This window comes from Lipomyces chichibuensis (assembly GCF_038497645.1).
Source record: "Lipomyces chichibuensis strain CBS 12929 unplaced genomic scaffold V1513scaffold_29, whole genome shotgun sequence".
Lineage (NCBI taxonomy): Eukaryota > Fungi > Ascomycota > Lipomycetes > Lipomycetales > Lipomycetaceae > Lipomyces > Lipomyces chichibuensis.
Genome location: NW_027117481.1, coordinates 137,968 through 164,356, shown reverse-complemented (window position 1 = coordinate 164,356; position 26,389 = coordinate 137,968). Strand labels below are relative to the sequence as shown.

The following is a 26,389-nucleotide window of genomic DNA, read 5'->3' as shown; positions in this document are numbered from 1 at the left end:
TCAGATCCATGTTTTCGGCAAGGACATGTTTCTGTTGCGTGTATCTGGTGATGCTGTAGGGGGCGATTGGAATGCGTCAAGTCAATGGAAACGAAGAGAGGCAGCTTCCGACACTAGAGAATTACAGCGAATAATTATTAATAGTGTAGTGAAGGGAACTGCTAACTGTGGCACATAAATGCTAGGTGACAACTTTGTGGGCGGATATGAGATTGCCCATCAACGCGAAAGTGACGCGAATTAGCCCTAGCCCACTTTACCTTCAGTGACCATCGAACATTCCTGAATGCTGTTTGCTATAACAATCTGAACAAACCCCACTTGAAATCCAATTTTTACTGCGCGTGGTCGCTGGCGGTTGGCGTGGTTACCACGTCCACGTGAATTGAAGTTGGGCTTGAGATATCAACGCGAGAACGTCCTACTCTCTTCATCTTTGTGTCCATGACTATCGGTGTACTATCGACCAAAGCAGTGTTGTATCAATCTATGAGACAAATAGTGCTGATACTAGTACTGCATCAGTTAACAATCTGTGTCAATATCGGCCGAATGTCTATTTTTCTGCGATCATGTCCATTTTCAGAGGAAGCATATATTGCAGAAAAGTAGATTGGATTCCGTAGATCATGCATTACTACCTCGCCACGCGGTCTAAGCAGCTTAAAGTCTTCGCCAACTCCACAAAGCAAGAGTGCCCTATCCCTCTTCTTTAGCCGACCGAGGTCAAACTCATATAGCTGCAGATGTTACACCGCAAGACTCGCGCTCGCCCTGACTGAAAATCGCAATGCGATCTGTAATTGGAAGAATCCGGTTTAACTCCTCTACATCCTTGTGACTCTGCGGAAAAATGCGCGCCTTCAGAGTATCGCAGTAAGCCCATCTCATGTCATCGTCGTCTGATTCGTCCGATGTCGAATGATTAAAGATTTTCTCCAACCGTACATAATTAACAGCCTGTCATGTATTAACTAGATGCAGGATTGAACTAAACTTAAAATAGACGCAAAATAACTTACAACTCAATATTCGGTATGTACCTTGTCTCTCTTAATTCGAGACCAATAGTGTGCCATTTATCTTTGTGTGTTTTATCCTGATGGAGAATCAAGTTCTCTTTGAAATATTCCATGGCAGGATTATCTCTTAGAAAAACATTGGTTCCAGTGACAGTCCAAAGGTATGGTCGTTCGTCCATGCTCTCGCAGAAATCCGTCATCCGGAAACCGGTGCACTCAGTTTTCTCATCTTTAAAGCTCATATAAGCATTCAGACTTCGAATGCTGGATACCTCGGCCATCCGAAGTGACCAATACACCGCATATGTCCCTGGAGGCACACGCATCGTACAGCCCATTGTGAAAGGAAACGGCCTTGAGCTCAGTTGAAACAGCGCGTCATAATCATCTCGCGTGTTTGTGAACGACCACCACTGGTACGTCATAGCAGCGCATAGCTGTTTCCATGTGATTTCCGGATATTCATGCTTGACTTTTGATGCGTACCATAGACCTTCTTTGGTATACTCTTTCTCCAAGTACTGCCTCCATATCTCGTCGTATGTCACGAGACAATCTTGAAATCGGCGACATGTTCTCGTTAGGAGAGCAATGTCCGATAATTGAAATACAGGTTCCAAAAAGATAAATCGCAGTATATCTAACGGCAGGGACAGTATTGAAGTTCTTGCATTTGCTATTTCCTTCATGATGTCTGCTGAAACACTTCCTGAGATCGAAGACTATGTGAAAGATAGTAGCAATTTGGATCAAGCTTGACAGAAACACACACAAAAATGGCAGGCTTCAGAATGTAGTCTTCCATCAAGGAACTGACGAGTACTTACCCTCGCATGTTGCCATCGTCCGCCGTCAAACGAAGGCACTTTTCTCATCGTTAGTCAAGCTTTCCAGTTGTGGCCAACCCAAGAGACGTCATATTCCCTTTTTGGGCTACTCCCTATCCAAACCAACCGCAAATACGCTTTCTATATCGTGTCTGCAGTAATGTCTAAGACGCATCGACACATCTGGAAGCCTGGTCGCAGCCGCAAGTGGAAATACAATATGGTTCTTGAGGGAGCTATGACTTTGAGCCGCATCAACTGCGTATTGATGTTTTAAGCCCCGCATAATTCCGTTAGGCAAACCGGTAACAAGGACTTGCATTTTGCACGTACTTTAAAAAACAAACAATACAAATATAGTTAATTGTTGTCTAAAACTCTAAATTCTGATGAGTGATGAACAATCCAACACCAGGTAGGCCAGGACATCATGAGGTCATAATGACATAATCCCCAATATCTAAACTGTCATGTAATTAGTTCCCTATTTTAAACTTTACTCGAGGAGAACCCTCCATTTTCCTCTATCCTAAAATACCAAACTCCTACAATATGTTCCATCGTTCCTTCGGCGACAGGTTCGCGCCCGGACAAGCAGCTACCAGATCGCGCGCGGCACGGGTGGTAAAAGTACCCAAACTGGTTGTTCGCGTACATACAGGGCACGTCATTTAAAGCTACAGAGAATCGGACCCGAGGTTGGGATGTGTCTAAAAAATGGTTGCCGGAGCCTCTCTAATTATTCGATCAAGGCTTATTCCCCTTGTACTTCATGACGCACGGTAACCGCCAGTGAATTGCGAGAATTATCTCATATTCTCGTCAGCTAACTACTCACAGGAAGCTACTACTCTAGCGCTGGATAAGCCTACTTGAGTGCGGCTAACCGACGAGGCAGCCATATTCCGACCATCTTTGGCACCGCAATACATATATAATACGGCATAGTGACGTGATTTTTATTATAAAGTTCTAATATTGTAAGATAGTAGACAAGAATAAACGACACTCAACTTACAATGCTACACCTGCTATACAACAAATAACACAATAATTGAAATCGTAACTAACAATACACCACCCAGAACAACAAAAACACTTGAACATTCGGAAAGAAAAAAAACAGTAAATAAACCATCCTTAATATATCAGTCATGGGCACTATCATTCACAGTAAACTCTTTTCTAGAAAACCATTGAAGAAGAAAATAAACAATTTGCGATACCTTCCGTATAGTTAGTTGTTACATATCATATAAAGAAACTTCATTATGCAAACACCCAAGCGATAAAATAGATATAATATACTTGTAGAAAAGGAAAATCCAAACATATATACCAAAAAAGTTTAATCCCCAACAAAAAAATTGACAATCATGGTCTATATACCGCCCAAACCCAACACCTTTGTTAATTTGCATACCAATGGATGACAAAGCCAGAAGAATATCTAATCTTAATTAAACAACATTAGTTCGCCACCGCCGCAGACACATTAGAACTGTTCGATCCGTCACTGTTGCCGCCGCATCCCTTAACGAGCGTATGACGTTTCAAGGCGTCCTTTCGAGAGAAAGTCTTGTCGCAGTTTGGACATGGGAATGGCTTCACGTCCAGATGAATCCGCTTGTGTCGCTTCAAGTCGTGGTTTCTGTTAAAACTCTGAGGACATTGATCACATTTAAATGGTCGCTCTTGAGGAGGAACTTGGTGTGGTTGTTGAGCGTGATGTTGTTGGTGAAGGGGTGGTGGTGGCGGAAGATGTGTCAGCGGTGGTGGATAAGGATACCGTCCCTCAAACGAGCGAGGCGACGTATGCGATGGTCGTCGCCCTATTCCTGGCTGCTGACTCGTCTGTAGAGCTGATGGCCATGGCTGATAAGCGTCCGAGTAGTACTGTTGTGGCTGGGGCTGTGATGACGGGGGGAACGATGGTTGGTAGTCTGATGGGAAGGGGATGAAAGAAGTCGACGCCGAAGAGCTAGATGTCGAGTGGACGTGTTGCGGCTGTGATATTGATGATGGGGGTGGTAAAAGTGGTCCCGGTTGCGACGGGTACGACGATATCCCGGTTGTTTGGTAGTATGGACCTGCTGAATTGCTGCCAGCAGCTGCAGCGGCATATGACGACGTTGCATAAGGTGACGACGCGGTCGATGACAACGACGGCAGCGAGTATTGTGACGACGTAGACGAAAACGACATCCGCCGAGGCGACTCGCCATGGCTCGGCGACGTACCTAGCTGAACTGGAGATGCCTGCGAGGACGAAGCGGCAGCCCAGTAGCTCATTGAGCTATTGTTTGGGAATGATGACGAGGGAGCGATGCTATATGCCTCGGGAGCAGTACTTGAAGTTGCAGACTCATAAGTAGGAGGTGTCAATAAATTGTTGGTCGCACTTCCCGCTGAAGTTGCCGAGGATGCAGAGGACGAAGGTCCTGGTGGGGACATTGGCGGGTTGAGCAAATGAAGTGAAGGGAGATTGTTTAGATAAGGCCGTCGTAGGCCAAATGACCCCGGCTTAGCTTCTTCTGCGATAATTGGTTGCTGATGGTGAGAGTGATGTGCATGTGGGGCGGCGAGGTGTAGAGACGCGGAATAGTCGCCAGGAGCGGGTGGTGCGTCGCGGAGTTGAGAGTACATCAGATTTCCGCTGCCAGTATGCTTTCTCTGGTAAGCAGATAAGGAAGTTGGCAGTGATTGTGGGTCATGTATCTGCAGAGGTGGACTCCGGAACGTAGATGTAGGAGGATGGAGGACGAAGGGAGGCGATATTGACGTTGCCGTTGTTGTTGACTGTAGCTATTGCGAGTAGCTAGCTTATTGCAGCCGTCTCGCGGGAAGCGGTGAACGCGACAGTGAGTGTAAAATTGATTGAAGACTAGAGAACGTCCGAATCGAGATAGAGAGTACGATTAGGAGGCAGAAATAAAGAAATAAAGCCGGAACACTAGCAAACACGAGGACGCGGAGCTCAAGCACAGATATATATGGAAGATAATGGGCTAGATAGAGGGAGATATGCGGAGGCAGGTGGTCGGTGTGCTCGAGAGGCAGGCCCACATGGTTTGGCACGCAGCGGGTGGATTGACTGGAACGCGTACCAGCATTGGACGACCCGGACTGGTGTAGCATGGAGTGGGCGATAGGGAGTTGGGCGATTTTTCGATAAGTTGGGTACGGGGTTGGTACGCTGGACAGCGTGCAGTAACTCGGCACCACACGCGGTTGGTTGCATCCAAGTCGGCGGCCCATATCTCGCTCGCATCTGAAGTCTGACCTGACTGGCCCTTGCCCTGTTAAGTAGTCGAGCAGGTCCAGTCGAGGCATTCATTCGTCCACAATGGTGAGCTCAGATCCACGAGTTCGTCACATAACAACAGGTTGTATTCCATGTCGCTCGTCACGTCCTCGCGGGCTCGAGGGAATTCTGCCAGGCAGTAGTAATGGGACGGGGAGGCTGCGTCGTCCCCGACTGGCATGGCTCACCTACAAATAGGTATACCAGCAATGAAAATGCAAGTAGTGGTGGTCGGCCACCTCACTACTTTGGTAGTCCTTGCCTCTAGAATCACTAAAGAAATCGCCATGATCAGAAGGTGGCAATCATGCTTGGACTATCGATCTTGGAAGCATGTCGAGTAGCGATGATGATTACAGAGACGGGTCAGACTTGTTGTAGATAGGATAGCAAATCGATAATCGCTCCAGATAACGTACGGAAGGTGAGTCAACTGAGGTTAGGGATGTGGACTCGAAGCTTTGTTCGGCACGCGCCCGCTGCGATTTTGGGTAGGGAAAAACCATATGGCAGACCCATTCGGGCGGCGGCTCCACTTGCCTCTGTGCGACTGGTTGCGCGATGGATGCCAATCTGCGGCATGCGCACGGTCTCGCATTCGACATCCGCCTCTTTCCCTCACGGGCCTCGTCTGGCTGGCACTGATAAGCTCCTCAGATTACCGACGACCCAAACTGGACCAGACGAGACACCACCACAGGTAGTAGTGTTCTCCAAACTCACTGCTGAAGAGTAGTTCATGACGCGGAGCAACAATTATCAACCGAGCACGCTACGGGTCGCGTGGGCTGATGGCGGAGCGTTCCATATATAAAGAGCTTGTTACTGTCATCGCTTATTGAGCCACATGCTCCAACGACATGGTACTTGTCCGGGTCAGTGGGTCTCCAATACCGGCCCCGCGCCGTCGGCATCAAACGGCGGATAATTAAACGAGAGTGGCATGAGCCGCCATGAACTAACAATTCATATCGTGCTTAGATCGTCGCTCTCGTGTTCATATCTATGACACCAACCGAATAATTGCGACAGCCTACTAAATGCTTGTATTGACAAAGATCTACAGGAGGCCCGGGCTGACCCGACAATTGTCGCTGATAATGACTTTGAAGTTATGATTTCGGTATATAGGTGCCGCTGACATGGACTTGTGACGACACCATTGCGATACTATATCCTGCTACAGAAAAGATCATATTTCTTCTCAGTACGGATTTCGACCAATAGGTGTCCTCGATGATGCAGAATCTGACCTCTTCTTCCGTCCCTGATAAGCCATGGCTGTGTGGCGGCGCCTGTGTCGCTTTTTAGTGGCTCGTGAGAGGCAAGAGGCGCCCGTCAAAGTGCGTCGGCGCCGGGATGGCCGGGCCCTTTTGGCTGTCTGAGTCGGACTGCGGGCTGCGGGCTGAATTCTTCGGCCGCCCGGGTATCGGTTCGCAGTGAGTACGATCAAACTGTCAATTTGCAACTGCCTGTACCTGTCGTCCTGTCGACACCTGGGCCTAGCTATATCAGCTCTCCGCCAATCCTAACCTTGTCCAGATGTTTGCAGGCTTCGTCTGCTAAGCAGATCTGCAAATGTCTAGGGATTGCTCTGCGCTAAATACAATTATGTGAAACACTTCCTACGGTGATATATGATTTTAACCGAATTCTTCGCTCTTCATCTCAAGCCACTCGGTGTCTGCTTGTGGTCACGTCTCCTCACCCACTGCCCGGTTGCTACGAACCATGCCGGCTGCCGCCACCGCCACCACTTCCACCTCGATGTCTCGGCTGTCTATCTACAGACAAGATTAAGAATATTACAATAATAAACATCGTTGCAATCGCGTAGGAAGGTCTGCAGTTAGTATTTAATAACTGTCACGTCGCGCAGGCACTACAGCAATCAGCTCCCTAGGCAGGGCACGTCCCACGCAATATTCAGGGCTTCCTTATCGACAACGCGAACAAAACTCATCCTGGCCTCTTGTGTTTTAGTGTAGTGTTTCACAGTGGACGCGGGTTAGCTGCTGGCCAGTTTCTAGGGCCTGCGCTTATCTCGCGGCTGCAATCGTATGGTCGCCCAAAATTCTATTGAGCGCCAGACCGCGTACCCTTATCGCTGACAACGCTGAAGTATTGTAACACGGGATATTGAGCAATGGATTTCTGGGGAGGTACGAAGCGATATCTAAACTGCGTGTTTCTGGCAGCCCGGCAGGTTCGAAGCGATATCAAAACTGTATGTTTCAGCGGCATATTCTAAATTGGTAAAATATGCTGAAGTATTGAGACATGCATATGGTATGTGTTTTGCCAATCAAGATACACAGATCAAAGCGCCACATTCAACTCAGACCATTGAAGGCAACTTTGCTTGGATGTTGCACTCTTTCCATCACGCCAATCACAGCATCTGCGATAGGCGTCGGTGGGCTCAGTCCCCCTGTACCCAGTAGTTTTGCCAGTTTTGCTATAAGTACAGAGGCGCAGTGGCATTCCTGTTCAACACGGTCGTATCGCGTCGGACCCGAATCGTTTCGTCCCAATCAAACTAACTCTGTGCCCTCTTCAGGTTTTATGATATGCCCGACTCTGCTGAACGTATCACGACCAGTACGACGTCCGACGGTGGATTTGTGTCTATTTGTTTTGATCTTTCTTAATATAAATTAGAGCATGGTGAATTGGATGTTGGCTGGCAACCGTCTGTCTATAGCATGATATTTGGTGCCGATGGTAAAGCTGTGCCCATATACTCAGTGAATCGACTATTTTGTATTTCCTCTCTGTAGAGCAATCATGTAAATACTGCATACATATTCAAAAGTAAAGTTCGATACTATCCCACAGATAAAGCAATAGAAAACCGGGATGCGAGATATTCCACAGCGCCACCACGAGCGCCACCATTGTCGCGTGTCGCACGCCGTCAACTTTCGACATTTTCAATCGACTACGAATCAAAGTTTTGGATCGACATTATCATCGACTGATCAAGCTTATACGCGATTATGCGTTTCTCGTGCGGCGGATATCGACGGTAATAGTTGTAAGATATGGCTGTCGATACCTTCGTCGTTTTGTGGTGGTTTATGTGATAAATAGAGGCTTGCCGCGGGCTGTAGGCGGTTTATTCGACACCATGTATTTTCTATTTCTGCTGATCATTTATGCAACGAATTATGCAGCAAAGATGGTGCACTTTGCGCCATCAACAGCCTTCACTAATAGACAAATTCTGTGAATCCAGAGTTAATATTGTGACGTCTGTGGTTCACTGGACTGATGGAAACCTGTGCGTGTAAAATTGTCTCCGGCCACTTAACTCTTCTGCTGCCCATTCTTTACGGCAACATGACATATAGTATTGCCGTCATCAAAATTCTGACAAACGGCTGTATGCAGCTGCCTAAACGCTTATAATTCCAATGGTTTCTTTGTCAATCTCTGGATAATATCCAGACTGGCTCACACCGCAACAATTGGGTATGGACATGATCGCTTCATCGCATCAAGCTTGGAGTTTCATCGCATCAAGCTTGGAGTTACACGTTCGTTGCAGATGCCCGACCACTTCCCAGCCTGTCACATTAGCAGACTATTAAATGCGCTAACTTAAAATTTTGCGTTTCTTACGGTGCCTGAGATATTTAAGTCATAGCCGCTCTTGGGATATCGTGGGCAGGCGTGGGGGAGGCGTCCCGATGACGTGATTAACATTTGTCTGGGACCGGTTTACGGTTCGGCTCGGCTCGGGTAGTTCCGAGTTCGTAGGAGATTCCTTCAGCTACCCACATGATGAGAAAGGATGAGATAGCTGTAATCTGATTTGATTTGTTTATTTACAGAAGTTGGAAAGATGACTGGAGGAGGAGCCTACTACAGCTGTGCGTGTCCAATTAAGAGAACACGCTCCGATCTTGTGGTGTATAATGAAAATGTCGATCACGCTCGTCCAGGCTCATCACATCAGGTGAGGAAGGTAGTCCAGTCATTTTCCCAAGGAATGAAGTAGTAGTGAATCAGTCAAGTCAGTCAATCCGCACTTGCTTGAACTAACCGACGCAAAACTTCCAGTCATTTGCACCGATTTCAGGGTTGGGAAAGCATATGTGCTGCAACGTTTACGATATTACGGAATTGATACAGTCAATGCGTCACAGTTGTACCTTGATTAGAACAAGTTCAGCGCCAGTGACTCACACTGTATGATGCGTCAATCTTCCGTAGGAAAGAACGTCATCTTCAGCCAGCAAGGACAACGCCGTCATGTCAGAAGGAAGGAGTCGCGGGGGACCGGGGGGGGGGGCGAAACCGCGGAACGCTTTTGTCTGATTCTTTGATACCTACCGACTCATCATCGACAAAAAAAAATAAATATTAATTTTTAAGTTAAGTTACTGTAAATCCATGCCTGTTAACGGCACTTCCCCGCTCCAAACTGCCTGACACGCGGTCGCGGAAGTTTTATACTGACTTTCTAGAGTCAAAAAAAACGTGTTCAAAACACACTTGTTTTTTGTTTTTCACGTGGTCCAAGGAAGATAACAAAAAAAAATTTAAAAATACAAATAAGGGTTTTGGAGAATTTAATGATTTTTTTTATTGGTATGTACCTGCGTTGGAATGCAGGTTTGGTTGATGTGATTCAGACAAATTCGGCCGGTACAATCGCGGTATATGTACAGCATAGTTACTGGATTTTGCTAGTTGTTTCATTTCTGTCAAAAACGCATGGCATGGGCTGACTTAAACCTCTTCTGTCAGCATTTTGAATAGGTTGGTTCTACTTTCGGTTAGTTCAATTTTCACACTCTCAACTTCACTCACGCTAATATACAAAAAAGAACTTGGAAACGGCATAGTCCGCATTGGCGACTGATCAGAAGCCGAAACGCCAGCTAAAGAAATTTGAACAGTTCATTAACCAGCAGCAGGTAAAGCCCCGATACCGACGTCACTCCCAACACGCTGGAGCCAATGCAACATCATAGTAGCTAACTAAAAGTAAATCATAATTCCAATTTTTTGAACTAGCAATCATAAGCATAAAATATTTACAAAAAATTTAAAATATATGACAATGTAAAGTATATCATCAAACAGTCAATATCAGCGCGCAACAATACTCGACGAATAGATCCAGCAAATCACAACCAAAAAGGAACACGCATAAACCAACCAGGCCGAAATACAGGTTCTTTCAAACGAGTTTCATAATACACAACGTCTAGTATAAACATGAACATAACACCGCCCAAAATGAAAAATACGCAGCAAACGCCTATTACGCTTTACACCGTACTTCGCCTTGGTTCGACACGCTCGGCATATGCAAGTGAACACCGTCAGACCGCGTAGAAGTAGGCTCGCAGAAGCTCCCGGATCGAGAGGCGAGATGCTGGCGTTTCCGACCGACAAGGCAGGTCGAACTTAGTAGTACACTAGACCACCGCTCGTAAACATCTTCAGGAACGTGGATCTTCCAGTCTACCGCTATCAAGAAAGACATCTCGTTGGTATTAATCTCCGCAGTAGATAGTCCTGAAATCTTGCTCCAAGCACGCGCACTGTAGTTCTTATCCTGCAAATACTTGCTCGCAAGAATTAGGCTGGTCAAAAAAGCGCGGCGCCCACAATGTAACGCGCCCATACTTCCCTTGAGACGCGACGGGTCCCGAACATGAGGACGAAGTATATAGAGATAATATAGAGCAACCTGTAACGTAGAGTAGCTTGTGCGTGAGCGACGGAGAGTCTCCTCGATGAATGTGCGGAGAGGAAGAATTTGAGTAGCAGGATCACTACAGGGAGTATCACGTGCAGACGGCCATATGCCTTCAATCATGAGCGCAGCAGAATCTGAGAAAAGTTAATGAACCGCACGTATTATCCTACGCATGTCGTCCGAATCATACCAACTAGTGAATTCACAAAAGCACCGCGTCTATCAACCTGTCGCGCAATTGAAGCACCAACGTGGCTGCTTGCCGATGAGGCGGTCGACAGAGTGGGAACGGATGCACACTTGGTAACTCTGCATGCAGGTCCGGTCTTCGCGCTCAGCGCGGAAGCAGTACTGGTTGTACGCGCACCACAAGATGCGGAGTGTCGCCGATGGTGAACCAAAGACGGTCGAACTGGCGAAGACGACGCTGACGAAGTACTGGAACTGACCTCAGTACTCTGACCCGACAATAAGTCCAACGCCAATTCAACGGACTTAAAGTTCTGCTGAACTGGAGCGTTCGGGCCATGCTGACGAGTAGGGGGCAATGGAAGAAACTTCAACTGCTGGCCCAATACTGGTGAGGAGTCAGCCGAAAGTCGAAGGGACGAAACTGACGAGACCGACGAGACCGACGACGAAAGTGAGGGCGTGTACTCCTCATGAGACGAAGTCGATGACAACGATCCTGTGGACGCAGTCTCGAGATTTTCAACGGCATGTTCCAAACTGGACAGATCTGGTTCAGCTACCGCGCCCAGTAGTGCGATAACTGAAGACACAGAAGCTCCTTTCGAGGAGACAGAGACGGTCGAAGATGGGTAAGACTGCAACTGAATCATTTGGATGTGTGAATGTATCTGACTGTAAAATTGTAATAACTGCTAATGGAGAATCCGTAAACAAAAATTAAACCGTTGGAACGACAAACTAGCCAGCACTATAGGATGCGACACCGGAGACAACTAAATCTGTATGATGTTGTTTGCGATGTGATTGCTAAAGTGCTAGGTCTGTCGAGATTGTTGTATGACGGAGAATCGCCAAATAACGAAGAATATAGATAGTCGGAGTGACCAGAACTGAACCAGAGAACAAATAGAAACCGAGATCGTAACCGGGAGAACGTCAGATGAGTAGTAGCAGAAGCTCTAAGACACCAGACGAACTTCGAAAGAGGTGGATGAATAACTCTGTGACCCTGAGCAGGAGTGGCTAGAAACTATGCATGTACTGTGAAAGATGTGTAATAAGTAAGCGAGGCTGATACTACAGATGGACTTTGCGTTCCAAAGGTAGTGTATGGCAACAGTTGCGCAGTATCGGGGGCGGAGATTGTTCGACAAAAAGTGAAAATGAGACAAACAGATCTAAAATCGACGGCTGAAACGACAAAAAAATAGCACGATAGCAAAGAAGTCTATGCTAGACTAGAGATATCCGAATTAACCCTTTCTAACCCAGGCAAGTGTGTTATGGTGGCTAGAAACGTAGACGGGGACGCGAGTCCTTACTTAAAAGGAGGCGATGGTCATGACGGCAATAGACATGGTGACGATGAGATTGACAAAGTTGTAAAAAGAACAAAAAATTGGAGATTACTGCACGCTGCGTAAAAGTGATAGTATTTGAGGCAACCAAGGAAGAGGGGTTCGGTTCCGGGAGTGGTGGTTGCGGGAACGAAGTGAGGGGCGAAAAAGGTCTGAGCAAGGCTGAGCGGTAAGCGGTGACTAATGCTGCGGCAAGGAAGTGCCGACTGACGTATTTACTTTTGGCGGTTTCGGTCTATACGAGTAGACCAAAATCTGTCGTGTACGTAAAAAAGGTAAAAAGGTCAGCTGGCTACCAAGGTGGCGATCGATGGGGGCAAAGTGTACGAAATGCAGCAGAAATGGTTGGAGGCGCGATTCTTAAGTATGAGCCTTACGATGGGGGAGGCGATGGCGGAGTTCGTGCGGCACAAATTCGACTTTTAGTGAGCAGCAAAGCAGTAAAAAAGAAAAGTAAAGCAGACGCCGCACGGCCATTCAGCGGCTAACACTTTTGGACAAAGTCGGGCATTTTTCACGCGTGCCACCCAGCTCTCAGCCAATCAGCTTGCGCGCCGCGGCCAAATCGCTACGCATGACCAAGCTCACAGATTAGTCACAACTTATGCGGCTTGCCACTGTGAAGAGTCACTATCTCACAATATTGTTACGGCCCAATTCTTTCCGCTGCTTCTCAGCTCACGTCTCATGCTCGTAGTGGCAGTAGTAGCAAAGGCAGCATTACTAACTATCGATCGCTATTCAATTCATTCCAACTTCGGCTTATTATGCTGACCTACATTTTATTACCTTCGAGGACGCAATCTTTTCCAGTTGCTGTATGTACATTCTAAATAGCTGACCTGGCTTGGCGACCGTCTACTGTAATGATATGAAGGCTACACTCGAGTCATATATTCGAAGTATATATTCTAGCCGCTTGTATTAGACGGCCACCAAACCCCTTATTTTGAACATTACGAACAAAATGTCGAGATTTGGTGCTCCCGCCCTGCGCCTGGCAATATATTCTAGCCGGTGGCATCCCTCTGGCTCAACATCTTCGCGCCGCGATCAGCACTGGAACTCGCGTGTGAAGTCCTGCGTAGAGCGATGAAGCGGCGTAAACAGCAGACCGTCTGATCTGAGTTCAGGGTTACGGAGCGGATCGGATCGGATCGTCACCCCACTTCTTGTCCACAATCAAATCCCAGCAAAATTGCTGTATCCGCAAAAACGTATAAAGATATATGCTGAAACAGTGGGACAGCAAGACACCTTACCCCTGGATTATTTCCTTTATAGGCTTAGTGGCTACTGTCAACAGCTATATGAGACATATGACGCATTTTGATCTAGGTTAGGGTATTTTCTATCGATACAATTGAAAGAAAAAGAGCAACTCCAGCCGAACAATAAGTATCACGAGATCGAGTTACCATGTCTAATGCAGTTGGCCATTGTCAAACCAAATTGATGAATGGCACGCGGAATTTATTAATATGGTCGTCACAAAAATTTCCCGCAATTAATAATAGCAGATAGCTTGAGAAATTGTACCAGGCCCCGTTTTTTAAGATCAGTCAACCTTCTTTTTCTTGTGTCACACTCACGGCCAAGAAAAACCTCGTGTGGCACAAGACAAAACGAACAATTCAAAGCCAAACAAGTCACACATAATCTGTGAGTCCGTGGGTACGTACGCTGTCCATAATAAACATTTGCCCATACCAAAGTTCAGCGACTGACCCATTAAAATTAGATTTATGTTGCACTGATGCAAACACACCTTTGTGATCAGCGACTAATATCTTTCGTCAATTGAGCTTGATATGAGTCTTGAACAGTAATCTCCATCGGGTCGACATTCTCCTTATTCGCGTCGCTGTCAACAAAGATATCAAACCGGATCTTTCGCCTTGTGTCACCAAACACTTCATCCAACGTCGCGACGTCGAAATTCCCCTTTGCTTTCGTCGGCGCAGAGAGCGGCCATCCGTTCTCGTTCCGTGACGTCAACATTGGCCCCAAGTAGTCGCCGACCTGAAACTTCCGGATGCGTGGCCGCGCAGGCGTAGCGTGTACAGGAACCTCATCATCCAGTATTTCTGAATCACACTCGATGATCTCTGAAAGCATGTCACTATTTAGGGCCTGTGGCCTGCGATCGTGAAGTTCGAACCGTCGCCGTGGGTCCGTAATAGGAATATCCGCAAATACCATTCGTTCTGTTTGCTTGATGTTCAAAGCAGTCGATCCTGATGAAAGCTGCTCGCCTGTGCCTGTGCCTGTGCCTTCTGGACGAACGTTCTCCTTCTCGTCGTCATCGCTAACATCAAAAATCGACCCGAGCTGGCCAGGCGTGTCCGTTCTGTCAACATATACCTTCAAATGGTCACTGTGAATTCTGCGAGGCGACAATGTCGGAATTGTAATTTGCGGTGAGTGCGTATACACTTTGTCCATCACATCCTGTCCCTTGCGCCCAGGCGACCGCGATCCTGGACCCCACCGTTTAGCATTCGAGTCTATGGCTTGTAACGCATGCCCGGATGACGAAGACGACGAAGACAAGGTGCCGCGTGAGATTGGCCGCCGAGGCGAACTGGCCTTGCTGATAGCAACCTTGGAGGGCGAAGATGACGCTGACGGAGGTGACTTGGATGTCTTTGTCGGCGAAGGTGTGCGTCGTCGCCGTGGACGTGGGTGGGAAGCGTCGCTTGCTTGGGTTGCATGTAAGCAGGCATGTTGTCAATGGAAATTCAATCAAACACATACCGGAATGCTCCATTATGTTCTCAAATATTCAGCCGTGAACTTTATAAGTTGCAAGAGGAAACTCAGTTTATCAATCGGAATAAAAGAGCCTGTCTCCCTAGATTTTGGCGTGGAAAAAAGTGACGCGTCGACGAAGTTCGATTTATTAAACCGTAGCGCCCCACACACGTACAAGCAAATTCAATTTAGAATCAAAAAGAGTGACAAAGCAACTCGACACAGAGTCGGGTAAATCTCGATGATAAAAGGAATGACAAAAACTAAAAGAATGGCAGAGCTTATAAAGAGTGGTAAGCTCGAAAAGACTACTCAACTGCCGACACGCGACTGGGACAATAACGTACTGATTGCTGCAAGACTGCTGTTGGTCGAGAGACGACAACAGATGTGGGAGTTCGGCGCAATTTGAAGAAACCCAAGAGAGGCAAAGCACGACCCTGACAAGTTCAGAAAGTATGTGTGCCGGGGTCTCCAGTCGCTGCTTTCCGGGAGAGCAATGTGGCGCAATAAGGAGTTCTGCAAAAAAGCTCGACGGACAAGTCGAACCCAGGAACCGCATTCGAGCAAGTGGGCTAAACCGCAATGCTCGTCTACAGTTGGCAGGATGGTCGCATTCATGCGCGATGACGCCAGAACTCCGTACAATTCGGCTCACGCGCGTCGACTGGTGTATCTAATGTATCTAAATATTATCCTCTCCTGGATTCTCCTAGAAGGCAGAACTTTCGTATTAAAGAGCGGTATTTGATACATAGCACTTAAATAACATAAACCCACAAACCTCTGAGAATAAGAATCAACCAATATGCCTTTTCAAACAAGCCCAGCTAAAATCAAATCTCTTCTTATTGTAGTTCCTCATACTCAGTCCTATGGGGCCACAGCATACTTCCATACTGTCTTCGTGGCCGCGTCGCGAATGCGCCACTTCATGCCCTTTAATAATAGTCTCCTGCAGACGCACTGCAGGAATTCGGTGCACTAACTGCTTTAAACCTTAGCTAATCCATTCAATATGATGCTTAATTTGGAGATTGCCGTCACGTTTGGCACCCCGTGCATGCAACGTAGGCACGAGCGCAAACCGCCGGGACGCGACCGCGACGCGACTCACGCGCGCCCGACGCGCGATTGAGATCGTGCGGCTCTTTATCGTAAGCACTTCCAGAACCCGTACCCTGTATATAGCTATGACGCAAAAGCGCAGTTATAGTTTGGACGTGAATTGGCGCATGGCCTGAAATCCATTATAATGAAGGCGGAATCGTTTTTGCTATTGCACAAACAGCTACTGACAAGAATCAATCCGGCAAAAAGTGCTGGCTAATGGTACATGGTAGTCGACGGATCTATTTGATACTTTGAAAGTCAGATCAGCGGTGCGTATGAATTGCGGGTGCACCTAGATTTAAGTATAAACGCACTCGAGAACGACAATTCGCGGATTCGGAATGAGTTCTATGACATCCGGTAACGAATCTCTACATGTGGACCAGGTGTTTATTAGTCAGTTACAGCGAGACTTAGAACAGGCGTTTACAGTATTGAGTGATCGATGTTTATACGAATCAGCCAAATGGTGAGTTCAGGTATTGATATAATCCGGTCAGATGTGGAGTTTTGACTAAATTAATCAACTTTATAGGACTGCAGAGGCATTAATTGGATTAGATCTCGAAGACGACGATGCTTCAGCAGATGACGCAGACATAATGCAAGATGCAACTGTTGCACGAACGCAATCGGAATATGCAGATGCCTCCGACATAACAATGTTTGATCGTATGCCGCCTTCAGAGCGAAGGAAATATACGCTCGCCAAGGCATGCTTTGGCTGCAGAGAGTATGATAGAACTGTCATGTTCTTGGACAAATGCAAGAGTTCTAAATGCATGTTTCTACGATTGTTTGCCAAATACATTTCGGGAGAAAAGAAAAAAGAGGAGCAGAGTGAAGTTATATTAGGTGTGGCATTTGCTATTGATATTCTACGTCTTGCGCTAACCGTGTTCAGGTCCTCTGGACGGCGACTCGACTCCGAACAAGGAGCTCGCCATCATTATCGGCGAATTAGAACAGTACTTTCGCAGCTCCGACATCTTCAAGCACGATCCATTTCTCCTCTATTTATACGGCATTGTTTTAATCAAACACAAGTGTGAAAAAGCAGCTGTTGAACCGCTGATACGATCAGTCAAACTATATCCATACAACTGGGGTGCGTGGCTCGAACTCCTAGCTTGCGTGTCGACAATCGATCAACTCCCTAGTATCCTTGCACAGATTCCTACCTCCCACATCATGGCCAAAATGTTTGAAGTTGTCACGTCACAAGAATTATTTCAAAGCACAGATGCTGTTTTCGCGACGCTCTCCCAATTAGAGGTCGTTTTCCCGAATTTTCAATTCCTCAAAGTCCAGCGGGCATTGCTCTGTTATCATGCTTTGGAATATAACGAATCCGAGAAACTATTTGATAGTGTCCTGACTGTGGATCCCCATCGACTGGACGACATGGACATGTATTCTAATATCCTCTACGTGACGGAGCAAAAGGCAAAATTAGCTTATCTCGCACAACTTGCTTCTTCCACTGACAAATTCAGACCAGAAACGTGCTGCATCATCGCCAATTATTATTCCTTAAAATCTGAACATGAAAAGGCAGTCGTATATTATCGGCGAGCATTGACGCTGAACCGAAATTGTCTTGGCGCGTGGACGTTGATGGGCCACGAGTACGTTGAGTTGAAGAACATCCGCGCGGCAATCGAGAGTTACAGACGCGCCATTGGCGTGAACAGCAAAGATGTGAGGGCGTGGTATGGTTTGGGACAGGCATACGAGGTTATTGAGATGTATTATTATTCCTTCTTTTATTACCAGCGTGCTGCTGCTTTGAAGTGCGTATACTTTCTTCGCTTTGTTGCGGATCATGCAAAGCATGTATGTCTAATTGGTTTATAGGCCTTACGACCATAGAATGTGGGTTGCACTCGGAAACTGCTTTGAGAAGCTTCAGCGACCGACAGAAGCCATCAAGGCGTACAAGCGCGCTCTCTCATTATCTGAAATGGAGGTATCAATATTGCAGAAACTGAGTTCCCTGCATACATCTATTGGGGACGTCGCTTCGGCGGCTCGATATTCTCAGCTATGCAAGGAAGCAGACACTCAAAGTTAAGAATTCTTCGTGATGCGATTGCATAGTTAATTTCTATAATTTGCGTAGTTGTGTTGTCCGTGTGAATTATGGGTTAGTTACGGCGCCAGGCATTTGTTCATATATGTACTTTAGTAACTTCATTGTCATTTCATTATATGCAAAACTCCACAATTCAATTCCCGTGGAACGCCGTCCATTGTTGGTGAACAATTACAAAAGACAGATAAGGAATATTATCTAAATACTAACAGTAGGAATATTGAACGCTCAATCAGACCCAGGATTAGCCAAATCTAGCCAGTTTGCAATCATCATTGCCTTGAGAAGATTGACGCGGATTCCACCGTGCAGACCATCCGTTGAAAAGCTGGTTTGCACGGTCGCGTTCCAAGTGCCTAGGACATCCATTTTCACATCGCGTCCCCAGCTGCGCATTGCCATCTCAAAAATTTGTGACGATTTAAGGCCCAATGGCAATGCCTTCCCTCCACTGACTTGAGGTCCTGTTGCACCTGGTGTGACAAACAGCTCATAAATGGGACTCCCGTAGGGAATGACATTGTGGACCATATCGCGCAGCGTAGAGATCCAACTTGCGGTTGCCCCAATATCAAACAAGCTTCCGTGACCATGTCCGTATATAATCGCAATAGGCCTCCGATCAAATTTAGTGTCTTCAGTAGCCGCCATTACAAACCGGTTAAATTCCACAGGGTCGACTGGGTATCGTGGCAAGTAGTGCATCTGCAACTTAACGCCAGCTTTTGGCTTGCACTTAACCAACTTACGATCATAATCAGTAATGTCTTTCATATTCCTTACAAGTGCTGATCCGCATCGATCGTGATCCGTGAATGCACTTTCGCAGGCGCAATCCATATCTTCTTTGGAGCTATATGACCACTGACGAACAGCACCGTACAGCGGGTCCTCACGAACGAGAACCATCATGCCGCCATAGATGTCTTCGAGCACATCATCGCCAACGAACATGACCTTGCCGTACTTTGCCCATACATTACAAAGTTCCTCTGAATCATACCACCACATTTCGCAACCTTTCGAATGATACGGCGCATTCAGTCCTATTCTACCACCGCTGGACAAGGAATCAAGCAGCGCATTCTTGTCTGTACATGGTGCGGCAACACCAATAGCCGCAACATCCTCCGATAAGACAGGGCACTTATCTAAGTTTATAAACTCGGAAAGATAATTGACTCTTGCCTGCGGGATATGATATTCGCGATGAAACGCTGCTGCATCCAAGTACAATGTGGAATCTTTGTCTTCGATTGGAAACTGCCCGTAGTACAGGTGATTGTGGCTTTTGCCATTTAATACCTTCACTGAGGAATGTGAATAAATGATGTAGAACAGTTCAACGATCGCGACGGCGGCCAACAGTAACTCGATAGCTGGTATGAGTCGACGACGGGATAGGAGTTGCATTCTGATCAGCTGGGACGTATGCAAACTAATCAGGCTGACAAAACCAGTCAATTTTAAATCATGATAAAAAGAAAATTCAGTTAATTTATATGATTGACAGAAGGCTCCTAGCGTGGAGGCCGACACCTGTGTCTGGTTCCCATGATGATCGACGAACGAGGGTAGTCGTTATGACGGACGTTGTTCAGTTCGAATGCACACAGTGTAGAGTGCGGAGTTGAACAGCTCATGTGAGCGCGCCGCGCGGTGCTTGAGGGAAGGGCCCTGGCGCAGACAGATCTCTGGTGTAAGTCTTATTCCGGATTCGGTAGTTCATGATTATCGGATCGTCGTGACATCTCCTCCGGTGCACAAAATGTCGGGTTAGGGTCAGTACCCTATGAACTGTATCACAGATTCTGCTCAGAACGAACTTATCCATGTCCGTCAACTGGGACCAGGCCATCTGCTGCGTTGGGAATGTTGGCAAATGATCCCTAGGACTGGAAGATAGTATCGGCAGACTCTAAAACTTGCCGATAAAATTACGAATAAATATCGGCAGACATTTTATTTCGCCGATATAATGGCCGATATAGTATGGTCAACAGCCCTATTAAGACAAGTTACACATTTTCACATCCCCAAAGTGGAATGGGTTGTTCACACTACATTCTATCGTTCTCTATGGCACCATATAGATGCATAAGGATAATGTCAATCAAGGATGGTTTGGGGTATATCGCAAGTGATTGCGACATGCCAAGTCCGTGCCTGCTGGGCAGAATTTCATCAGATGCAATCAGATTGACTGCGACACATGCCAGAAGTGGAGCTGTATGTGCTGGCTTGTAACTTATTTGTTACACATTGATGGATAGCCGTATAGGCACGCTTTATAGTGGTGGGGTTAAGCCATCTAGCATGCAAGGTGGTATCGGTTTTCGCAATTTTCAGAATTTTCAATTCAGTGTATGACGGTAACAAACGGGCTAAAGATGAGAACAAAGAGTGGTATGCAGTAAAAAGCAGGAATCGTGGGAGCTTTCTCGCACAGATTTCCGAGCGTGCAAAGCACATAATCTTTGGATTTCAACATGCATGAATTGACGATAAGCATATCAATAAGCATTTTCCCATGTCTAATTTGAATGCACACTCCTCTTCTCTGGTGTAGTTTGTCGCGATCTACGGAGCAATCCTGCCAAATATGTTACATTGCATTTATGATGCACCTGTTCAGCCTACCTTTTACCAAATTCTGGAGCGCACAAAATGTTATCAAAAATCACATGTAATTTATGCACTGCGTTCCCATCGTCTCAGAAACGGACTTGGTATATCGCCATCACTATCCTTGTTCACAAGCCAAGTACGTTCATCTCGTCGAGCAGCGGTCGGCGGACTTAATGGCTCGCCTACAACTGAATTTAGTTGGCGACGCTCTGCGTCTCGCTGAATATCAATGATTGTACGCCCTATACCACCTTTCCTACCACTGTCACTGGCATTTGCAAGAATCTTGACTCTTGCAGCGGCTGCCCCCAAGCCAATGCCAAGAGAAGACGCTGGCTTTTGTGCGCTAATGTCAACATTTTCGTGAAGCGCAAGCAGTGGCCGCGATGTCCCTCCAGATAACCGAGATTTTCGTTTGTTTCCAATCGTGGTATTCGTAGGGGCGATGGTAGGAGCCGAGTTAGTACTTTTTAGCTGGAACGGTCTCGGTAAACTTGGAGATATACTCGGCGTTGCTGGCGACGAGTCCGGATGGAATGCATGAGCTAATCGTGACCTAACAGGCGTTCGCGTCGTCTTCGCATGGAATGTTCCTAAAGGTGAGGCACTATGAACAGGTGAGTACGACATCGGGATATCAGCCGGAGATGCAGCAACAGAGGCGGTATAAGCCTCCCGTAGATCTGATATACTATGCCGAGACATCAGAGCTGGTCGAGGAGTAACAACAGATGCCATCATGTTATTCTCGCCTGATTCGCTCGCAATTTGCTCTGGGCATGGCGATTGTGATTGCGATAACATATGTGATTCGACAAGGTCTCTTGCCCGGCTTTCAACGGCATCGCGAAATAGTCCCTCAAGTTCTTCCCGTAGCCTAGTCCTAACTTCAGTCTCGTACCTCTCCCGCTCAGCATCCCATGTCTCTGTGATTTCTCTCTCCTTAGCCGCAAAAGCTTGCTCACGAGTTGTTATGGCCTCTTCTCGTGCCTTCAGTACCATGTGCATCTCGACCATTTCTCTCTCCCGTCGGTGAAGCCGAACTAATTCTGATTGCAATAAGATATGCGTCGTGGGACGCTTATGTGGACTAAGCGACAAGCAAGCCGCGACGACTCTCTGCAGCGCCGATGAGTAGCCGGCGGATAATGATGCAAATCGTCCTTCTTTTATTTTCTGGGCTAGTTGAATATGCGATTTGCCTGTAAATGGCGGCTGCAACGCGCATAACTCGTATATTACGCATCCTAATGACCATATATCTGATTGTGGTGTATATGGCTGATCGAGTAACACCTCTGGGCTCATATAGTAGGGCGTCCCCACATATGTAGTAGCAAGACTGTGTTCGGGGTCGAGCATTTTCGACAAACCAAAATCTCCCAGCTTGACTGCGTTGTCGGCATCGAGAAAGATATTTTCTGGTTTAATATCTCTATGCAAAATTACCGTAGATGGAATTGGCGGCGAATCATCCGGTGGTGCGAAAAGGTCGTTGAGGGGAGGTGGGTCCATGCCGTAGTGACAGCGATAAAGAGCCAGAAGCAACTGTGTCAGTATACTCCAAACAATCCGCTCAGGGACAAATTGTCTGCCAACGTTAGCCTTCATCTAGTAATATCTTTCCAAAGACTTACCCAGCTTCGCGGCATGTCTTAATCAATTGCGCCAAATCACCACCACCGCAGTACTCCATGTACAAATGAACCTCCTCCGATTCCTGCACTCGCTCGTGATGCACATACTGCACAATATTAGGATGACTTAAGCCTTTTAAAATTCTTAATTCGGCAAGTAATTGGCTCTTCTCCCGTTGACTCATCCGGCAGTATGAGATCTCTTTTCGAACCAAGACATGGCTGTCACCGCGATGCCGAACCTTGCGGATCTGACCAAATGTGCCTCGACCGATAAGCTCTAAGGGCTCGTAATGGTCCCGTATTAAGCTGGTCATTGTGCCGGCATCGTCACGCTTATTATGGTTGTTTGAAACTATGGCGTTTTGCTGCTGTCTATGGCTGCGAGGAAGGTTTGACTGCTTGAAATGTTTACCATTGTCTACCGAGGGTTGGCACGACAACAATCTGAGACAAATGAGCCGCACTCTTATGACATAGTTATCTAAGTACCCGCACTCGGAGTGTGCGATCGCTTAACGCGGTCAGTTTCATAACATAGCATGGCAATACAAACGACCAACTCTACTCTCTTATTCCTTTCATAAGCTTAATTTGAAATTGGTTTTTACAATTTTTGGCTCATCTTGGTTAATGCGAGTACAATAACGAACACCGGTTATAAAGATGACTGCAGAACTGAGAGATGCGCAGTACACCTTAGACGACTTAGATGAAGGTGTCGACAGCAGTTTCCAGCCTGCATTTGACGAAGACAACGACGACGATGCGGGAGAATCCAAAAAAATTGAACGACTTCCGCGTTTTAGAAATTCAGAAGAAATTCAGCTCTTGTGTTCTAATGTACTGGTTAAGGATCCTACTGGCATTGCACTGCGTGAGTTCTTAAGCGATCTGGAAGCAGGGGATGTTCATATGAATGAGACATACGTCAAAGCTCTCTGTGACTGGAAGTTAGCAACAGGAACGATCGACTACGGGGTACTTGAGATTCCGCGCGTTATTTCCGACACTGTTCGCTTAGAACAGTATGGTTTAGAAGTGCAGCGCTACGCCAAGCGGCTGGAGAAGCACGCGTTTAATTTGATTGACATCGTGGCTGCGGTATTTGAGAAGTTGAATATTCTCGATGGTCAAGAGCTAGCTGTAAGATCGTTACTGAATTATGCGGTGGATTCATGTTCAGAATTGTTACTTCTCGGAGCTGTCCAGCTGGAGGTAAAGACCCACGTAACTAACGCGTCTATAGACTTATGTCATACTAATTGTTTGCTAGACGCCATGGATGCCTATAGAAGTTGATACAATTAACAAGCTTCTGGAGATATATTATCGCAGCGAAAATAAAGTTCCTCGTATGTTCGTCCTCGGATCATTGTGGCAGGCAAATAGAGATGCTCTTACCTCTTTTTTGATTGAGAAATACAACTCGAAGCCAATGGAGATCCATCAGATTGCCCAACTTATAACCGAGCTAGGTGTGGCTCCAAGTCTTGTCAACATCAGGCCGTATAAATTCGCACTGGATTTATTCACCAACTTATCCGTCTGTGGCGAATTTAACATCACCAGATACTTGACAAGCGTCATATTTTCCGCCAGTGTTGAGTTTACGATAGATCTGTTAGACCACTTGGATGCGCTAGTCAACGACAGTTCCAAGAGGTATACTATAGGTTTAAAAGAAGTCAGTGAGTTCCTGCTGGTGTTGTCGGAACTAAGCATACCACTGTCATGTATGGATCAATGGGACCGCGTACGTGAGCAGTGTGTGCTTGCGTATCCGCGTCTTATTGTCTATGGCCGCGATCTCGATCTCATCCTTATTTTTAACCAGAAAATATCTTCAAAATTTTCAGAGTCTATAATCGCCGAAGTTGTTGCGAAGATTGAAGATCTGCGAAATTGTCGGGTACACGTTTCCGAAGCCATGGAATATTTGAAAATTTTACACAAATCAACGTCTCCTGTTTCTCAAGATTTGGTTGCCTGCATGATGTCCCTGATGTTTAAGTGGTATCAGAATCTGAGTGAACTGCCACTAAAAGATGTCGCCATATTCTCGACGTTCATGGGACTGCTTATCAAGCATCGGCTAATTGTAGGGACGCATCTGACGGTCGCCTTTGAATGGATTGTGCGGTCACTAAGTACTGCTGCGCCAGACTCCAAAGTTTTTAAAGCTGCAGTTAACACTGCTATGCAGCTAGCGGATGTACTAGATGTTTTTCCAAATCATTTCAGTGAGACATTAGCTGGCTTGGACAGTCTTGCAAACTTTGCGCCGGATATATGGCGACTTGCAACGGATACTAAGGCGCGACGAAATTTAGAAGTGGAATACTGCAGGACTGGCAAACCTAGGTCTGATGTGAAAGAAGACTTTGAAATTCCGGTGTCAGCTACAAAGCTGAAAATCCAGGATATTATGCAGTCTCTTACTGCTAACAGAATACCTATAGTCGCGACTGAGCTTGAAAGCACTTTACATGACGAAAAATGTACCAACTGGTTTGTGGACTATCTCGTGGGCACGTTAGTTGTTCACAATTTGTCTCAATATGACACGTATTTGGAGCTGCTTACTGCAATCAAAAGCGACGAATTGAACAGCATGGTGTTGCGCCGAACATATAACATCTCGCTTACCCTGATCAAGTCCGACGAATCTAGCCATCTAGAGTCTGGAATGGCAAAGTTGTGCAATTTAGGAACTTGGCTGGGAAAATACACCTTAGCGCGCAACAAACCGATCAAGACCAATCATTTATGCTTTAAAAAGCTTTTAAGAATAGGTGTAGAGATTGGTCGTGCGAGGGTAGTTGTGGGATTTACGTGTAAAGTTCTAGAGCAGGCGGGCAATTCTGCTGTGTTCAAGGCGTCGAACCCGTGGGTTATGGGAGTGTTGCGCGCTTTACTCGAAGTTTATGAATATAAAGTAGGCGATGCTATCTGGAAGAGTGACATAGAGGGCTTATTCACGACGCTGGGGGCTGATATGGCGAAGGTTGTCAGTACAGCGCCTTCCGAAGGGACTAATCCGGGAATCCATGGAGTACATACTGATGACGTGGTCGCCAACTTCTACCTGCTCTCTAAGACAATCGACAAGAAAGTTGCCCAGATAAGAGAGTTTATGAAGAGTACTGTCGATGTAATGTGGCACAAATGCATCGGGTTTGTTGAACCGCCTCCGCCCTGCATGCTTGTCGTGATCAATTATGTCGAGAAATCAATGGAGCGGTTACTGTCAGAAGGTCAAGAATCGCCTGCCTCACTAGAAGAAGCAAAGAAACAGATTAAACAATGCGCAGAGTATTGTAGAGATGAACTCTACAAACAAAATATCGAGCAACAAGCTGCAGCGGCGTTTTCGGTGTGCTTGGAACACAATGGATATTCGTCATACATTACTTCTGATCATAGGAGCATCCTGGAAAGAGAAATGGATGTGGTTCGGAGGCATTTGTATGACCTCATATACAACAGGATTACGAAGGAGGTAAATAGATCACTGCCGGCAATAATGCAGGGGACTACTTATTCACCGCTAAAGCTCCATGCGGCACAGGACATACACCGTCCGGGGCAATCAGAAGCTGGAACGATCTTTGAATCAGAAGCCGACGGAAGCATCATGCGGGTAAAGGTTGTGCCAGATTCACCGGAGAGACTTACGGAGGTAACCTCCATAGCCAGGAATGCTGACGGTGACGAGTTTAGGATGGCAAGATTTCTATAGC

At 46.5% G+C, this 26,389-nt stretch overlaps 8 protein-coding genes across 8 annotated transcripts; 2 read left to right on the top strand and 6 right to left on the bottom strand.

Moving 5' to 3' along the window:
- Positions 1-1,018: 1,018 nt before the first annotated feature.
- V1513DRAFT_432863 (uncharacterized protein) lies at positions 1,019-1,897 on the bottom strand (the record flags this gene model as incomplete). Its single annotated transcript, XM_066896420.1, has 2 exons — positions 1,019-1,744; positions 1,850-1,897. 2 exons carry the CDS (start codon positions 1,895-1,897, stop codon positions 1,019-1,021), a joined length of 774 nt encoding a protein of 257 aa, XP_066752233.1.
- Positions 1,898-3,644: 1,747 nt separating this feature from the next.
- V1513DRAFT_459782 (uncharacterized protein) lies at positions 3,645-4,495 on the bottom strand (the record flags this gene model as incomplete). Its single annotated transcript, XM_066899787.1, has 3 exons — positions 3,645-3,830; positions 3,903-4,098; positions 4,119-4,495. The coding sequence occupies 3 exons, from the start codon at positions 4,493-4,495 to the stop codon at positions 3,645-3,647; spliced, it is 759 nt and encodes a 252-aa protein (XP_066752232.1).
- A 6,083-nt stretch (positions 4,496-10,578) lies between these two features.
- On the bottom strand, positions 10,579-11,108 carry V1513DRAFT_367887 (uncharacterized protein; the record flags this gene model as incomplete). The annotated part of the gene is made up of 2 exons (XM_066894745.1): positions 10,579-11,003; positions 11,060-11,108. Coding segments are annotated over 2 exons (474 nt in total), but the record flags the coding sequence as incomplete, so codon positions are not given.
- Positions 11,109-13,726: 2,618 nt separating this feature from the next.
- V1513DRAFT_161042 (uncharacterized protein) lies at positions 13,727-15,272 on the bottom strand. Its single transcript, XM_066894247.1, has 2 exons — positions 15,177-15,272; positions 13,727-15,121 (listed from the first exon to the last, which is right to left on the bottom strand). Exons 1-2 carry the CDS (start codon positions 15,187-15,189, stop codon positions 14,196-14,198), a joined length of 939 nt encoding a protein of 312 aa, XP_066752230.1. The 5' UTR covers positions 15,190-15,272; the 3' UTR covers positions 13,727-14,195.
- A 1,146-nt stretch (positions 15,273-16,418) lies between these two features.
- V1513DRAFT_449254 (anaphase promoting complex subunit 8) lies at positions 16,419-18,563 on the top strand. The gene is made up of 4 exons (XM_066898650.1): positions 16,419-16,755; positions 16,822-17,141; positions 17,191-18,079; positions 18,144-18,563. The coding sequence occupies exons 1-4, from the start codon at positions 16,628-16,630 to the stop codon at positions 18,358-18,360; spliced, it is 1,554 nt and encodes a 517-aa protein (XP_066752229.1). The 5' UTR covers positions 16,419-16,627; the 3' UTR covers positions 18,361-18,563.
- Positions 18,474-20,085, bottom strand: V1513DRAFT_449252 (uncharacterized protein). Its single transcript, XM_066898649.1, has one exon. It carries the CDS (start codon positions 19,792-19,794, stop codon positions 18,610-18,612), a length of 1,185 nt encoding a protein of 394 aa, XP_066752228.1. The 5' UTR covers positions 19,795-20,085; the 3' UTR covers positions 18,474-18,609.
- An 877-nt stretch (positions 20,086-20,962) lies between these two features.
- Positions 20,963-23,122, bottom strand: V1513DRAFT_161079 (kinase-like domain-containing protein). The gene is made up of 2 exons (XM_066894248.1): positions 22,647-23,122; positions 20,963-22,600 (listed from the first exon to the last, which is right to left on the bottom strand). The coding sequence occupies exons 1-2, from the start codon at positions 22,961-22,963 to the stop codon at positions 21,073-21,075; spliced, it is 1,845 nt and encodes a 614-aa protein (XP_066752227.1). The 5' UTR covers positions 22,964-23,122; the 3' UTR covers positions 20,963-21,072.
- A 190-nt stretch (positions 23,123-23,312) lies between these two features.
- V1513DRAFT_382595 (uncharacterized protein) lies at positions 23,313-26,388 on the top strand (the record flags this gene model as incomplete). Its single annotated transcript, XM_066895111.1, has 2 exons — positions 23,313-23,864; positions 23,923-26,388. 2 exons carry the CDS (start codon positions 23,313-23,315, stop codon positions 26,386-26,388), a joined length of 3,018 nt encoding a protein of 1,005 aa, XP_066752226.1.
- Between the last annotated feature and the right edge of the window lies 1 nt (position 26,389).

What these genes read in the sequence shown, in the direction of transcription:
- V1513DRAFT_161079 (XM_066894248.1), bottom strand. Translation starts at nt 22,963, where the DNA reads ATGACCAGCTTAATACGGGACCATTACGAGCCCTTAGAGCTTATCGGT. An exon ending in AAGACATGCCGCGAAGCTGG is followed by an intron (nt 22,601 to 22,646) that starts GTAAGTCTTTGG and finishes TAACGTTGGCAG; the next exon opens with ACAATTTGTCCCTGAGCGGA.
- V1513DRAFT_449252 (XM_066898649.1), bottom strand. Translation starts at nt 19,794, where the DNA reads ATGCAACTCCTATCCCGTCGTCGACTCATACCAGCTATCGAGTTACTG.
- V1513DRAFT_449254 (XM_066898650.1), top strand. Translation starts at nt 16,628, where the DNA reads ATGAGTTCTATGACATCCGGTAACGAATCTCTACATGTGGACCAGGTG. An exon ending in GCAGAGTGAAGTTATATTAG is followed by an intron (nt 17,142 to 17,190) that starts GTGTGGCATTTG and finishes AACCGTGTTCAG; the next exon opens with GTCCTCTGGACGGCGACTCG. An exon ending in CAGCGTGCTGCTGCTTTGAA is followed by an intron (nt 18,080 to 18,143) that starts GTGCGTATACTT and finishes ATTGGTTTATAG; the next exon opens with GCCTTACGACCATAGAATGT.